We start from the raw sequence: 17255 nt of genomic DNA, 5'->3' as shown, positions 1-17255 counted from the left end.
GATTTAGTTCACTGATAAATATCTATAAAACTAGCATGCAGCTCATTTGAGGAAGTTGTGATGTGTTTGTACATCACATACCTCAGTAATGTAATCTTTTCCATCTTTGCCATGAATAGCTTTAATGGCACAAATTTCAAGGCCCCCGAATATTTCACAGCAGGTATCTACCCATAGCTTATACCTACAAAAACACAACATGATTGTCAAATTTGAAGTATATCCGCCTGAAGGTGAAAAACAGTTTTATAATTTTGACATTAGATTTTGGGTCAATTAATAAATCTCACGAAGAACTGTTCAGGTCATAATTTACCCCAGAATCAAAAGATAAAATAAGGAATTAGCCTTTAGAATCATGAAGATTTTTTTCATGACAACTAAGAACATTTCCCCAACAGTTCATCATTGTAATGTGTTCATCATTTTAATGCATAATTCTCATTATAATAATACATTAATGAAAATCATCCTGTCATCTAAATCATCCAGCCAAAACTGCATATATAAACAGTATATATACAGTGCATTCAGAAAGTATTCAGACCCCTTCATTTGTTTTCACATTTTTTTTATGTTGCAGCCTTCTGCTAAAGTGTTTAAATCACATCAATATACACTTCATACCCCATAATAACAAAGAAAAAACAGATTTTTGATAACTTTGTAAATTTATTAAAAAGAAAAAACTGAAATATCACACTGACATAAGTATTCAGACCCTTAACTCTTACTTAGACTTAACTAACTTAACTTAGTTGAAGCACCTTTGGCAGCAATTACAGCCTCAAGTCTTTTTGGGTATGATGCGACAAGCTTTGCACACCTGGATTTGGGGATTTTCTGCCATTCTTCTCTGCAGATCCTCTCAAGCTCTGTCAGGTTGGATGGGGATAATCGATGGACAGCCATTTTCAGGTCTCTCCAAAGATGTTCGATTGAGAATCCAGGCTCTGGCTGGGCCACTCAAGGACATTCACAGAGTTGTCCCTAAGCCACTCTTGCGTTGTCTTGGCTGTGTGCTTAGGTTCATTGTCCTGTTGGAAGGTGGACCTTCGGCCCAGTCTGAGGTCCTGAGCACTCTGGACCAGATTTTCATTAAGGATTTCTCTGTATTTTGCTGCATTCAGCTTTCCTTCAACCCTGACCAGTCCCCCAGTCCCTGCCACTGAAAAACACCCCCACTGCATGATGCTACCACCACCATGCTTCACCATTGGGATGGTGCCTGGTTTCCTCCAGACATGATGCTTGGAATTGAGAACAAACAGTTCAATCTTCATTTCATCAGACCAGAGAATCTTGTTTCTCACGGTCTGTTTGAGGTGCTTTCTTGTGTCTTGCTCTGAGGAGAGGTTTCCTTCTAAAGCCCAGATCGGTGGAGTGTTGCAGTGATGGTTGTCCTTCTGCAAGTTTCTCAACCAGAGTGACCATCAGGTTCTTGGTCACCTCTCTTACCAAGGCCCTTCTCCCCCAATTTCTCAGTTTGGCTGGGCAGCCAGCTCTAGGAAGAGTCCAAACTTCTTCCATTTGAGAATTGTGGAGGCCACTGTGCTCTTGGGAACTTTCAATGCAGCCAAAAAAGAAAATTGTAGCCTTCCCCAGATCTGTGCCTCGACAAAATCCAGTCTCTGAGCTCTGCAGGCAGTTCCTTTGACCTCATGGCTTGGTTTTTGCTCTGATGCACCTGAGCTAAATTTCAAGTGTCATAGCAAAGGGTCTGAATACTTATGTCAATGTAATATTTCAAATGTTTCTTTTTATTTAATTTGCAAAGTTATCAAAAATCTGTTTTTTGCTTAGTCATTATGGGGTATGAAGTATAGATTGATGTTAATTGTTTATTTTTAAAAGCATTTTAGCATAAGGCTGAACCAAAAGTGTATGGAGTCTTAAATGACCCGATATATGTAATAGTGACAGAATATACAGTATATTTCCACTTCCATAAATCATGTTTTTATGATTATTTTATATCTTTATATGTTTACTATGATAGGAAATCTATTTCTTTGTGCAGTACAAGAGAAATGAGTGCCATATTCAAATAAATCACTACTATATCATGTTGAATTTCTGCACAATGGTGGTGAATTATCAGTATTCCATATGTGTGTACACATATATATTATACATGTTGTTTGTGCTGTTGTTTCAGGGATTGACTTGATTTACATTTGACATTGCTATTTGACAGAGAAGCAATGTGGAAGTAAACTATAGTAAGTACAACACATGAACAGTATGATTTGTCTTTTGTCATTTGGGTGTACAAATGAAATTCTGTTGTATGACTATTTAGACACAATAAGTGCCTGAGAAAATACATATGTGTGACTTATTTGTTTTGTGTAGCTCAGTATGTTTGAAAGACAGCCATAATTTCATATTTTATAATTTCATAATTTCAGCGTGGAAGTAGTTAATCCCATTCTAACACTGGTTGCAACATCTATGTGATATATGGAAAATAAAACATAAAACTATAACAGAATATATCAAATTATATTATTTTGTAATTGTTTTAAAAATATTTTGAAAATGTTACACTATCTGGGCAATTTGTAGATCTATATGTGATAGATGTACATGTCGGGTTGCTAAAGACCCGAGGTATAATGTTTGGTGAAACACCCATGCATTATAGGGTTAAAGTACAGTACAGTTTTTTTTTTAGAGAAATGGCCAATGGGGATTCAAATGTGCTTAACTGTAATGAAAATAAGGCCACAATTCAAAATATTTGGTTGAAATATGACCTGGACATTTCCAACAGTTTTTGTGAGATTCGTCCTAATATTCTTGGAGTTACCTGTCTGTCATTGCCACCTGTTCCACCATAGCAGAACCAGTGTTAGACTTCCAGTTTCCTGAGAGAGATGTTCTCCTATGAAAAAAGGAGAATTCATCTGTCAAGGGCAGCATTTACATCTGACATGTGTTGCGAAACTCTACAGAAGAACAAGTCGACTCACATGTAAACTTTATAATCAGTGCCGATCTTCTGAATCCTGATGTCATATTTGGGTTCAATGAATGGTTCACATGTGCTGTACGTCTGAGTGATGGCCACCACACTCGCAATGTCCTGAAACTTTGTGTGATTTTCCACTTTCACCTTCACAACACATAAAATACATTAGAATTCAATTATTTAGAAAACATTTCTGAAATTCCATCCCCATTATGCTGTGGGCAGATTGGGATGCTCAATTATGGTCAAACAAACACTTGACCTTAATAATAACCTACATACTGTTGGGTGTTATCTGGGTGTTGGGTGTTGGGTGTTATCTGATTACAGAATTAAGCCCAAAATATATGTCGGTTTTGATGCAAACGCTTAGTGTATGCGTACAGTCGAATGCTCAGCCTTTTTAAAGTATTAATTTACTTCAGCTATGACTGCTATGATGATGTCTTTGTAGTCCTTCAGACTCGAGTTATACAAATGCAGGTATCTCCTTACCTCCTCACACACACGCTCTTGATGTGCACATCCACTGTTGTTGATCCACCTTCATCTCCTGTTTTTTTTACAATTTACAATTTACATTGTCTTTTAGTGCTTTTTCGAGACTGCAATGACTCAATGGTGAGTGATGTCACATTGTGGACCAACTTATTAGTGCAAATAATTCCCACCGCATGCATATTCAGTGTGTTCAGAGTACACGCAGTTAGAAGGATCGGGCCGCATGCACAATGAAGGAGGAAATATAGGAGTGGAAAAAGAAAAACTCTGTGAAAAGTGTTTTAGAAAGTAACTTAAAAGCAAAGTAATTAGTAATGTGATTACTTTTTGATGAAGTAATTAGTAGTGTAATCTGATTACTATTTTAGAAAAGCATTTAGTCATTTCTAATGGACTACTTTTTTGAGTAACTTTCCCATTAGCGTTAAACACACATCTGTTATTTGACAGAAATGATGTCAGTTTTTAATGTTTACCTTCCCCACACCAGAGTGAGCATGCCCGATTTTCACCACAACAGGAAACGTTGGTATGGTCACCTGATTGAATTGAAAACAGAGATAAATTTTGTATCTACTTCATTAAATTTAGTAATTGATCACACCATTGTAGAAAGAAATTATTTTGGCATAATCTCTTACCATTTCTTTATAGTTGGGATAGAACGTCTGTTCAATTAATGGAAACTTCTCCTGTCCAAGTCTCTTGAATGTGCTGATGAGATGTGCGAACTACAGACAACAGATGTGTTTGGCGATCAGATATCTATCACACATCACATCATGTCAGATTAAATGTTGTCAGACTCACCGCCCAGGGTTTGTCACAGAGGTTATAGATGGACTCAAGAGAGTTGATGCTGGGGATCCCAGCGTACTGCAGACCGATGATGAGGTTACGGAAGTCCTTGTTCTCTGTCATGCTGAAAGCGTGTTGTCGGATCAGCACAAAGTCAGGCTTCAATGACCTACAGGGACATACATTTGTATTCATATGTAATTTACTTAATTAGGTGGAGGATAAGAGTGCATTGAATGCTTTGTTATCAGTCTATGGGTCATTGACAAATAAGATTGTATGCTGTCTTGAGGTGATCAAAATTAGAAATGTTTTAAAAATCTAGTTTAAAACACATGTATCAAGTTCATAGAAATGTAATTGTTTTTTGTGCATGTTGGTTTCAGAAATGTTTTAAAAAATCTTTAAAACTTTTCTGAATATATATATATATATGACTTTAAAAATGTGTGGTGTAACCATCAAGTGAAATGTATTAAAATACTTTCATTGAACCTTGAATGCATGAGAGTGTAAGCAATTTAAACAAATGTTTCGGGTTCAATACAAGTTAAGCTCAGTCGACAGCATCTGTTGATTACCACACAAATTGACTTCGACTCGTCCCTCCTTCTAACAAATCCTCCTTCTAACAAATCTGTTACAGTGAGGCACTTATAATGGAATTCAATGGGGCCAATTTTTGAACATTAAAATACTCACTTTTTCAAAAGTATAGCCACAAGAAATAAACAATATGTGTGTCAACAAACTCTAAAATGACTGTAAAAATTAAGATTTAAACAACTTTATAGTTCAAATAATACTGAAGTTTTAACAGTGTATGTGCTTTTATAAAATTATAAGCTTCACATTTCTGCCATTAAACCCTCTAAAAATTGGCCCAATCAACTTCCATTTTTGCTTCTTTTTTTTAAGAAAAGGCAGGATGAGTCAAAATAAATGTTTGTGGTAATCAACATTATGACGCAAATGATGTCGATTGAGCTTAACTTGTACTGAACCCAGAATATTCCTGTAACCCTCAGGGGTCGGCGTCCTGCTGGATTTTTTCCTCATAACAGCGGAAACAACTTAAAATACTCTGTCATTTTTGGGCATACAGATAAGTGTAAGACATCATTAGAAACTATAAAGGGTCTACTTTTATTTGTGTACACTCACAATAACAACAAAACCTTGTGCTTTTGTAAAATAAAGAAAATAATCAGGGTGCGCTTTCAGCCGTCTCTGTCTCCGCGAGCATCTTTCTGAAACACATCACAAAAATGAACTGAAACTCCGCGGGTACTTATCACACAAACATGAAACATATGTCTAAAGAAAGCTTATAATGTCTACTTTTAAATAAAACAATTCAAATTTAAAACAAATATTCTCCTGCAATGTAATCTGTATGAAACAAAGCGATGTACAGTTTCTCCTGGCTCAGCTAATTATTGCTAATATATCCCACCCACGCGCAGAGGGCGCTATTCATACGGTAATGTGCTGAGACGATCAATGCAAATGGTAAACGCCCCCAACAATGCCTTAAAAAGCATCAAGTTCATCATCAGATTCATTCACTTTTCTGCACGTTTAGAAGATGGCACGCTACACAGGTGAGGAAGAGTTCACATTTTCCTCAGAGGAAGACCGGGACTCCGATGAACGTTTGCATTTTGAAGAGCGACTTGATCCAGCTGAGGATATAATTTTGGATAAGTAAGTCTTTACTTACATTAGTTGACATGCTATTTTATATAAACATGTACATATTTTACTAGTTGGACTATTTCCAGACTTGCCAGCCAGTATTCAAAGTATTGAAATTTGAAATATGTCCTAATGGCAAGTTTAAGTTACATTTAAATGTTGTTTCAGCTAAAGCAGGTATTTAAATTGTATGCTGTATGATATAAATATGATATGTAATATGATATAAAAATAATAATGAATGTTTAGATTATACTTTAACTAGTGTTTATGCTGCCTCATTATCAGCAACAAAGCTTGTGTGTAAATGTGTAAAATGTGCTTTTTTTTTGGTATTTGGTATTTTTTGAAACTTCACACACACAGTATTGAGGGTCTATTTTTCAGATTTGAATCATATTTAAAAACAATTTTGTTTCAATGCATAATTTTATAAGAATGGATACCAACATATAATTTTAGTTTAACGAGACTTTGTTTTTTCTGTCTTTCTTTCTTTTTTTTCTCTTTTTGCTCTGGACTGTTACACCATATGATATTTTTGACTTGAAACCCCAGGAAAAAAAAAGAAAAAAGAAAAAAAATCAAAATGACTTTAAACTCAGAAACGTCATGGTTACTTGTGTAACCTCCATTCCTTGATGGAGGGAATGAGAAGTTGTGTCGATGTAGTGACACTTGGGGTCACTCTTGGGAGCCCGAGACACCTCTGGTCTTTGATAAAAGGCCAATGAAAATTGGCGAATGGTATTTGCATGCCACTCCCCCAGACATACGGGTATAAAAGGAGCTGGTATGCAACCACTCATTCAGGTTTTATGCTGAGGAGCCGATATAAGGTCCGGCCATTTCAGCGGGTAGTTTAGCGTTGTGGCAGGAGGGACACAACGTCTCGTTCCCTCCATCAGGGAACGGAGGTTACACAAGTAACCATGATGTTCCCTATCTGTCACTCACTCGACGTTGTGTCGATGTAGTGACACTAGGGGTCCCTATACGAAACGCCACAATTGGCTGAACTGTGTTACGTGAACTGGTGGTGTGTGGTGGGCAGAGCCAGCACAACAGATTGACACGCAACCTCCCCCAACATAGTTATGAGTGTCGAACGGCCCATTTTGGGGACAAGTCGACTACCCAAAAGATAGAGACAGGCTTAACCCAATCGTGGCCTCTTTTCCCCTTCTCTTTTTTCCACTCCCTGATAAAGAAGGGGGATTATCCGACTGGGCCACCAGGTCTAGTCAGGGGGTGTCCCTCCCAAGGGGAAGACACAGCGGAGACCACACCTCGCCCAAAGAGAGGAGGGGATATTTAAGTGGAAGGATATGTCACATGGTCTTTCCAACCATGTGGAGAGTCTTCAAGGTAGATCCTGCCCAATGGGGGAGGAGTTACTACAAACATGGAGACTGGGGCAGAGGGGATCTGCCCAAGGAAGACGCAGTTTGCCAACAGGGAAATGAATTAGCGGAAGATATATATCGCATGGGGTTAGCCTTACAGGGAACCGCCACATGCGGAGCACCTACCCCAGAACAGGACTCTTAGTTAGCGCGTGTACTGGGCCGGCAGCGAATCTCTCCGAAAACTCGACTGCCACAGGGCTTGGAGGAAGTCAAGCAGGGAACAAACTTGTGAACACTACTGGGAATTCATGGCACAAGTCTTCAGCTCAAAAGGAGGTGGAAGGCACTATGTGCAAGTGATACACCCAGCTGGCCACTTGTATTGTGTGCCACTACCTGGGATGAAACCGGTTCCACCTGGAGGTTGTATAACCTTGCAAAGGTGTTGGGTGTTGCCCAGCCCGCTGCTCTGCAAATGTCTGTTAGAGAGGCACCCCTGGTCAGGGCCCAGGAAGCCGCTACACCCCTGGTAGAATGGGCTCGTAGCCCTACCAGGGGCTGCAAGTCCTGGGCGATATATGCCATAGTTATGGCATCAATGAGTCAGTGGGCGATGCTTGGAGACAGTGCTTCCTTTCTGCTGTGCACCAAAGCAGACAAAGAGCTGCTCAGAGATTCTAAAGCTCTGCGTGTGATCCAAATAGATGCGTAAAGTGCGCACCGGACACAACGATGACAGGGCTGGGTCTGCCTCCTCCTGGGGCAGCACTTGCAGGTTCACCACCTGGTTCTTAAAAGGGGTGGTGGGAACCTTGGGCACATAGCCCGGTCGGGGTCTCAGGATCACGTGAGAGTAGCCCGGAATGAACTCCAGGCACATTTTGCTGACAGAGAACACTTGCAGGTCTCCTACCCTCTTGACGGAAGTGAGCGCAGTCAGGAGGGCAGTCTTCAAGGAGAGTGCCTTAAGCTCGGCTGACTGCAAAGGCTCAAAGGGGGCTCTCTGTAGACCCTGAAGAACTACAGAGAGGTCCGATGAGGGAACGAGGCGCGGTCTGGGGGGATTCAGCCTCCTGGCGCCTCTTAGGAACCTGATGATCAGGTCGTGCTTCCCTAAGGACTTACCATCCACTGTGTCATGGTGTGCTGCTATGGCAGCAACATACACCTTCAAGGTGGAAGGGGACAGTCTCCCGTCCAACCTCTCCTGCAGGAAGGAAAGCACTGATCCGACTGCGCATCTCTGGGGGTCTTCCCGTTGGGAAGAACACCACTTAGCAAACAGACACCACTTAAAGGCATACAGGTGCCTCGTAGAGTGATCGTGTCTACCACCGCGTCCTGTCCAGGGGCCAGACATGGAGATTCCAGGAGGTCTGGTCGCGGGTGCCAGATGGTGCCCCATCCCTGAGAAAGAAGATCCTTCCTCAGGGGAATTCGCCGGGGGGGCAGTTGCGAGGAGTGTGAGGTCTGAGAACCACGCCTGGGTGGGCCAGTAGGGTGCTACCAGGACGACCTGCTCCTCGTCCTCCCTGACCTTGCACAGGGTCTGTGCAAATAGGCTCACTGGGGGAAAACGCATATTTGCGCATGCCAGGGGGCCAGCTGTGTGCCAGCGCGTTTATGCCGAGGGGGGCCTCGGTCAGGGCGTTCCAGAGCGGGCAGTGGGGAGGATTCTTGGGAGGCGAACATGTGCACCTGTGCCTGTCTGAATCGACTCCAAATCAGCTTGACCACCTGAGGGTGGAGTCTCCACTCTCCCCTGAGGGTAGCCTGTCATGACAGCGCGTCCGCTGTAGTGTTGAGGTTGCCCGGGATGTGAATGGCTCGGAGCAACTTGAAGTGCTGCTGACTCCAGAGGAGGAGACGGTGGGTGAGTTGTGACATACAACGAGAGTGCAGACCGCCTTGGCAGTTGACATATGCTACCATTGCCGTGTTGTCTGTCTGAACTAACACGTGCTTGCCCTGGATCAATGGCCGAAACCTCCACAGGGCGAGCAGAATTGCCAACAAATCGAGGCAGTTGATGTGGCAATGCAGTCGCGGGCCCGTCCACAAGCCAGCAGCTGTGTGCCCATTGCAAACAACACCCCAGCCCATTTTGGAGGCGTCCGTCGTGACCACAACGTGCCTGGAGACCAGTTCTAGGGGAACACCTGCCTGTAGAAACGAGAGGTCGGTCCAAGGGCTGAAAAGACAGTGACAGACCGGCGTGATGACCACACGATGTGTCCCACGGCGCCATGCACATCTCGGGACTCGAATCTGAAGCCAGTGCTGAAGCGGTCTCATATGCATCAATCTGAGCGGGGTGACCACCGCTGAGGATGCCATATGCCCCAGGGGCCCCTGAAAAAATTTCAGTGGAACCGCTGTTTTCAGTTTAAATGCCTTCAAACAGACCAACACCGACTGGGCGTGCTCGTTCGTGAGGCACGCTGATAAAAAGAGACCGAGTCCAACTCCAAACCGAGAAAATAAATGCTCTGAACTGGGAGGAGCTCGCTCTTTTCCCGGTTGACCCTAAGCCCTAGTCAGCTAAGGTGTGAGAGCACCAAGTCCCTGTGTGCGCACAACATGTACCGAGAGTGAGTTAAGATTAGCCAGTCATCGAGATAGTTGAGAATGCGAATGCCCACCTCCCTTAGCTGGGCGAGGGCTGCCTCTGCGACCTTCGTGAAGATGCGAGGAGACAGGGACAGGCCGAAAGGGAGGACCTTGTACTGATATGCCTGACTCTCGAATGCAAACCGCAGGAAGGGTCTGTGTCGAGGAAGGATCGAGACGTGGAAGTATGCGTCCTTCAGGTCTACCGCCGCGAACCAATCTTGATGCCGGACGCTTGCCAGAGTGTTTTTGCATCTGCATCTTGAATGGGAGTCTGTGTAAAGCCCAGATCAGTACTCACAGGTCCAAGATTGGCCGCAACACACCGCCTTTTTACGGTATGATGAAGTAAAACCCCTTCTTCATCTGGGCTGGAGGGACAGGTTCTATCGCGCCCTTCCGTGGGAGGTTAGTGATCTCTGCGCAAGGTAGCAGCATTTTCGTCCTTCACCAAGGTGAAGTGGACACTGCTGAACATGGGCGGACGCCAGGCGAACTGAATCACATAGCCGAGTCGGATGGTCCGGACCAGCCATCACGACGGATTGGAAAGCGTAAGCCACGCGTCCAAGTTCCGCGCAAAGGGGACCAAAGGGACAACGTCATCGGATGTACCGGCAGGTGGGGCCTCGCGGCAGGGCAGAGCTCGAGGTGCCACACCATGTCATGGCCGTGCTGAGTCTAAGGACATCAAAGCACTTACCTGGCTCCTTGTGACCACCCCCGGAACAGCCTGGGACAGGGGAGGAAGAGGCCTGTCCTCGTTACCCATGGAGACTCTCATATCGGGAGTGGGAGACCGCCGCTGGAGTGCCAAACCGGCCAAATAGAGTGGTGGATGGTGGTCGTGATGACGGCTGTGCACACCAGATACGTGACCCAGGGAGCAAGGAAACCGCTCTTGCTGAACTCTTGAGTACTGCAGCCACTGGGGCATGCAGCGCAATTAAATGCAAAAGGTAACAAAATGATGGAGAGGTCTGCTTACCAGCTCCAGAGCAGCGGGTTTCATCATCCCTGGGTCTCCCATCTCAAGGGCGCTTTGAAGCCTTTCACGGGTTCTGGGCGGCCGCGGGACGGGTGGCATCTGCTTCCTGCGGTGGGCTCCACTCCGGGGCCGGGCTGAAGGGGTGGGCTGTGGCAGAGCTGGTGCAGTCACCGCAGGGGGACGCCCTTGGCAACGAGTAGACGGGGTGCGGGATCTTGAGCCGCACCAGGGCAGGATATGCCAGCTAGCATCCATCTACTGCTCCACCGTCGAGAACTGCTGAGCAAAGTCCTTGATGGTGTTGCCGAATAGGCCAGCCTGGGAGATGGGGGCAGCAAGGAATCGTGTCCTGTTGGCCTCACCCATCTCGACCAGGTTGAGCCAAAGTTGGTGCTCCTGGACCACTAATGTGGACATTGTCCACCCGAGAGACCACGCCATGACCTCCGACGCTTGGAGAGCGAGGTTGGTCGCCGAGCGCAGTTCCTGCATCAATCCCGGGGTGGAACTACCCTCGTGCAGTTCCTTTAGCGATGGGCGGAGGCGGCTTGTCCAGTGGCACCGTAGGCCTTGGCCATCAGAGATGACGTAAACCTACAGGCCTTTATCCACCGGGGGATTGCCGAATAGCCCTTGGCCGCCCCACCATCGAGGGTAGTGAGGGCGGGGAAGCTGAAAAGATCGGGACCGGGCAGTAAAAAGTGCCTCCCACGACCTTGTCAGCTCTTCATGCACTTCCGGGAAGAAAGGAACTGGGGCGGGGCATGGCTTTGAGCAGCGCCGCGAGCCCAGGAACCAATCATCAAGCCGTGAGGGTTCAGGGAAGAGCAGAGGGTTCCACTTTAGCCGACGCTCGCGGCTGCCCGGGAAAGCATGTTGTCATCTCTGCGTCAGCCTGTGACTGGGCAATCGTCCCCGAAGGGAGGAGCCCAGCTGAGGCTTCCGCGTCCGACTGGACGAGCCCGCTCTCCGATGCTGCGCTCGAGAGCTCATCACTTTCACGGGCTCCGAATAAGAGGTCGAACTCGCCGTGAGATGAGCCGGCGGACTCATCCGGAAGCCCGATCGGGGCAGACGAGCGTGCTGGGGAATGGGAGGTCCGTGGGGGGATACCCGGTGGAGGCGGTCCCATTGGGGTCCCCAAATCGCCCCCAGTGCTAGCCGCGCTGGCCTCATACCCGTGGGTAAAAGGACCGAGGCGGGGAGCCTCTGGGGTGGCTTGCTTTCTTACGAAGGCAGGCCGCGACCTCATCATTGCCATGGACATGTCCTCGCAATGAGAACATGACCATCCACGAATGCTGTCTCCGCGTGAGCAGTGCCCAGACACGAAAGACAGTGATCGTGACCGTCAGAAGGCGAGAGATAACGAGCGCAACCAGGAACAACACACAATCGGAAAATCATCTTTAAAAAGACACGTCTTTAAAAAGACGTTCCGTGTGTGCCGCTCTTTTAGAGAAATATACTCTTTTAGAGAAATATACTCTTTTATTTCTGCCGAAGTGCCCAGGGGCGTTCTCTGCATTGCACCAGTGCAGAGGGGGGAGAAGCCGCTGAAATGCGCCGTCAGATCCAGCAGAGGTGAATGAACATTTGTGGGAATTCAGCTCAGTGAGCATGACCGTTCGGCTCCGAAGAGAAAATCTGAATGAGTGGTTGCATACCAGCTCCTTTTATACCCGTATGTCCGGGGAGTGGCATGCAAATACCACTCGCCAATTTTCATTGGCCTTTTATCAAAGACCAGAGGTGTCTCGGGCTCCCAAGAGTGACCCCTAGTGTCGCTACATCGACACAACATCGAGTGAGTGACAGATAGGGAACTGAAAACATGTTTATCATAGCAGAGGTGTATTCAAGCAATTCAAGCATTTTTTATGTATTTTTTAATAGTTATATATATCCAGACAAAACTAATGAGCATAAAGTCATTTACCCATAATTCTATAAATAAATGAATACATATGATACAGTGTCCCCAAGAAGTACTGTACTTAAAAATGTATGCAATGTTTTTGTACTAGAAGATAACAAAATAGAGTGAACAAAATAAAGTTTTTTTTTTTTTTTTTTAATAAGCAAAACGCTTAACAAAAGACATTGGTTGGATTTAAATTGATAAAACAGTAGATACACTATATTGCCAAAAGTATTCGCTCATCTGCCTTTAGACGCATATGAATTTAAGTGACATCCCATTCTTAATCCATAGGGTTTAATATGACGTCGGCCCACCCTTTGCAGCTATAACAGCTTCAACTCTTCTGGGAAGGCTTTCCACAAGGTTTAGGAGTGTGTTTATGGGAATTTTTGACCATTCTTCCAGAAGCACATTTGTGAGGTCAGACACTGATGTTGGACGAGAAGGCCTGGCTCGCAGTCTTCACTCTAATTCATCCCAAAGGTGCTCTATCGGGTTGAGGTCAGGACTCTGTGCAGGATAGTCAAGTTCTTCCACACCAAACTTGCTCATCCATGTCTTTATGGACCTTGCTTTGTGCACTCGTGTGCAGTCATGTTGGAACAGGAAGGGGCCATCACCAAACTGTTCCCACAAAGTTGGGAGCATGGAATTGTCCAAAATCTCTTGGTATGCTGAAGCATTCAGAGTTCCTTTCACTGGAACTAAGGGGCCAAGCCCAGCTCCTGAAAAACAACCCCACACCATAATCCCCCCTCCACCAAACTTCACAGTTGGCACAATGCAGTCAGACAAGTACCGTTCTCCTGTCAACTGCCAAACCCAGACTCGTCCATCAGATTGCCAGATGGAGAAGTGTGATTCGTCACTCCAGAGAACGCGTCTCCACTGCTCTAGAGTCCAGTGGCGGCGTGCATAACACCACTGCATCCGACGCTTTGCATTGCACTTGGTGATGTATGGCTTGGATGCAGCTGCTCAGCCATGGAAACCCATTCCATGAAGCTCTCTACGCACTGTTCTTGAGCTAATCTGAGGGCCACATGAACTTTGGAGGTCTGTAGTGATTGACTCTGCAGAAAGTTGGCGACCTCTGTGCACTATGCACCTCAGCATCCGTTGACCCCGCTCTGTCATTTTACGTGGCCTACCACTTCGTGGCTGAGTTGCTGTCATTCCCAATCGCTTCCACTTTGTTATAATACCACTGACAGTTGACTGTGGAATATTTAGTAGCGAGGAAATTTCACGACTGGACTTGTTGCACAGGTGGCATCCTATCACAGTACCATGCTGGAATTCACTGAGCTCCTGAGAGCGGCCCATTCTTTCACAAATGTTTGTAGAAGCAGTCTGCATGCCTAGGTGCTTCATTTTATACACCTGTGGTCATGGAAGTGATTGGAACACCTGAATTCAATTATTTGGATGGGTGAGCGAATACTTTTGGCAATATAGTGTATAATGTTCATAATGAAGATATGCAGTATTGTGGCACTTTGTGTTTGTCAAACATCAGTGTCTCATTAGTGTCTTGGTGACAAGCCAGCCACATCATTATGAATGGGCTGTTATCATAATTTCACTTTATTGCATATCAGTGCAATTATACATTATATGTGACACATCCAATCAATTCTCTCTGAACGGGGTTCATTTAGATTTCACACTGATTGATGCTTAAGAGATTTTGCTTGAAGCTATTATACATGATCACAATTACAGATATTGATATTATTTAGATAAAATACAGCAGTTATTGTGCACTGACACAGAGTGTTGCACATTTAAGTTGTGAAGCAGGGCAGTGTGAATAGCTTGAGGTGGTTTTTAAATGCAAACTTTACCTGACAAATTTGCTTCCATTCTGCAAAACTTGCAGAGCCACATTACATGATCCATTAGCATGAGCCACGACACTGATGTCACCAAACTCAGCCTGAAACACAATCAATCAATCAATCAATCAATCAATCAGCCAGCCAGCCAATCAATCAGTCAGTCAGTCAGTCAATCAATCAAACAATCAGTCAGTAAGTCAGTCAGTCAATCAGTCAATCAGTCAGTCAATCAATCAATCAATCAATCAATCAATCAATCAATCAATCAATCAATCAGCCAATCAATCAATCAATCAATCAATCAATCAGCCAATCATTCAGCCAATCAATCAATCAATCAATCAGTCAATTAATCAATCAATCAATCAATTACCAAATGAATGATTAAAAATACATTGATACTTTTGGTATTTCAGCTCACCTGTTCAACTTTAATATCATAATCTCCATTCAGTTTTTTCCCTCTGAAGAGTTTCGCCCTGAACAAAAAGAAAAGAACATCATCATTTCAGAATATTGAGCACACTGATATATGCACATTCAACATATTTCCATTGTTTCTAATTTGTTTGTTTTATTTAGAGGATGATTTAATATCAGATGGTCAGAAATATTTGTCAAATGTTTTTTTAAATTATTTTTTTTATGTAAAATTGCATACAGAAATGTAGACTAAAACATGTTTCACATGCAAATGGGTAGTTGACATATTTGATTTTTTTTTTTTCAACATCAAAATGTAAATTTATGCATAAAGTGTATATATTAGGACCTGTAACTGGTCACTATTTCTTGGTCCTTTATTTGTAAAAGTACAAATGTGCTATTCCATACACAGTATTGGGAAGATTACTTCTGAAAGTAACATTTAGATATTTAAATAGCACATTTAAAAAGGTAATGTAATCTAATAACAAGTACTTGATTTTTTGTAATCTGATGACATAACCCAGATTACATTTAGTCCATTACTATACCCAACACTGTCATAAAAACTATGTATAAATGAAAAAGCAACATCTGAGCAATAACATTTTCTTCTGTAGGGGAAAAACAAATCCTTTCAGATGTCAGGTCCCTAAGTACATTTAGTTATAAATCAACCCAAATCATATGTTATAACTCCATGCAGTTGCTAACACACATCTGTCTATGCTGATAATGCCATTTTTCATGTTGCTGATGCTGGACTGATGGGAAATGTCGAATGAATAATTCATGTTGGCTTAAAATCGATCAGTGGTCAGCCTCTACAAACAGACACAAAATATAAGACTGACGCTCTACAGTACAATCAGTGAGCAAGATCTCAATCTACTGTATTATGTTTGCTTTCAAATAATCATACAGAACATATTCAAAGGACTGTCAACAAAACAGCTTGACTGTGAATTGTATTATTTCGTGAGTACTGGTTCACAGTAAGCTGATGTATACAGAATGCCTGTACAATGTTTTCATAACCCACTGCCAAATGATCCAGATGGTATTATAAAAGCAGACACTGCAAGGCAGATAATATTGTCAGGTCCTTTAAAAACCTGCATATCAATACAAGATTCACAACTCTTCATATTCATCTCTTCAAGTATTTGAGGCACATCATCTTGTAGACATATAGGTCATGCTGAGTGCAATGAAAGACAATCCTAAATCTACACGGATGATATATTTATCAACACAGATTATATATCATATGTTATTTATTCAGTTCATTCCGTTGATCTTTAATAATACAATAATTAACAACAGGGAATTCTGCGTCACACTAGTTTCTATGTAATTCTGATTTTTATTTATATTTTTAGTTATACAAATTATGTAAAATATGAAAATAATACTTTACAATAATGTGGTAAATTGTATAAATATCAGTTAACTACACTTCAGTGAACACAATATGAATACTGAATTGAATATTGAATACAATACAGCACTTATTAATCTTAGTTAATTTGAACATATACTAATAAAATAAATAATTTAAAGTTAATTAAAAGTTAGTTCATGCATTATTAACTAACATTAACTAACAATTAACAATTGTATTTTAATAATAAAATTCATAAATTAACATTAACCAAGATTAATAAATGCGGTAAAAAAGTATTGTTCATTGTGAGTTCATGATACCTAATGCATATGGTAAGGGATAATGTACAGTCAGCCGGTTGTTATCGCAAAATAAACTCCGACACGAAGCGGGGGACTCTTGTATCACCCTGAAGGGTTTTATTTTGCGATAACAACCGGCTGACTGTATATTATCCCACTAATTACACAGCTACTAACAAAATAAATAAATCCATGGGCATATAATATTGATTTGCATTGAAATTATGTAATTATGTGAGAAGAAAGAAATCACTGAACAACTGAAATCAACTTCCGGGTTGTGTCGGAGATCTGTTGGTGTTTAGTTTCTAATTAATGAACGTCTGACTCCTCATTATCCAGCTTATTACAAAACTATTTGCCAAATAAATAAATAAATGCACATGAAACATTGAATTGAGTTGAAATTATTTTATTAGCTCACTTGTAGAGATCATCCAGTGATCAGATAAGCAGG

At 42.9% G+C, this 17255-nt stretch overlaps 1 protein-coding gene across 1 annotated transcript in view; it reads right to left on the bottom strand.

The window, feature by feature from the left end:
• The window catches only part of LOC127419570 (synapsin-2-like), a 28644-nt gene that overhangs the window by 7972 nt on the left and 3417 nt on the right, over positions 1 to 17255 (bottom strand). Inside the window, exons 2-9 of the mRNA XM_051661092.1 lie at positions 15105 to 15162; positions 14690 to 14781; positions 4286 to 4442; positions 4117 to 4206; positions 3952 to 4014; positions 2976 to 3118; positions 2813 to 2887; positions 82 to 184 (exon numbers count right to left, since the gene is read on the bottom strand). Coding sequence (XP_051517052.1) covers positions 82 to 184; positions 2813 to 2887; positions 2976 to 3118; positions 3952 to 4014; positions 4117 to 4206; positions 4286 to 4442; positions 14690 to 14781; positions 15105 to 15162 — 781 coding nt within the window. The remainder of the gene's footprint in view (positions 1 to 81; positions 185 to 2812; positions 2888 to 2975; positions 3119 to 3951; positions 4015 to 4116; positions 4207 to 4285; positions 4443 to 14689; positions 14782 to 15104; positions 15163 to 17255) is intronic.

This window comes from Myxocyprinus asiaticus, chromosome 28, assembly GCF_019703515.2.
Source record: "Myxocyprinus asiaticus isolate MX2 ecotype Aquarium Trade chromosome 28, UBuf_Myxa_2, whole genome shotgun sequence".
NCBI lineage: Eukaryota > Metazoa > Chordata > Actinopteri > Cypriniformes > Catostomidae > Myxocyprinus > Myxocyprinus asiaticus.
This window is presented reverse-complemented; position numbering and strand designations above follow the sequence as displayed.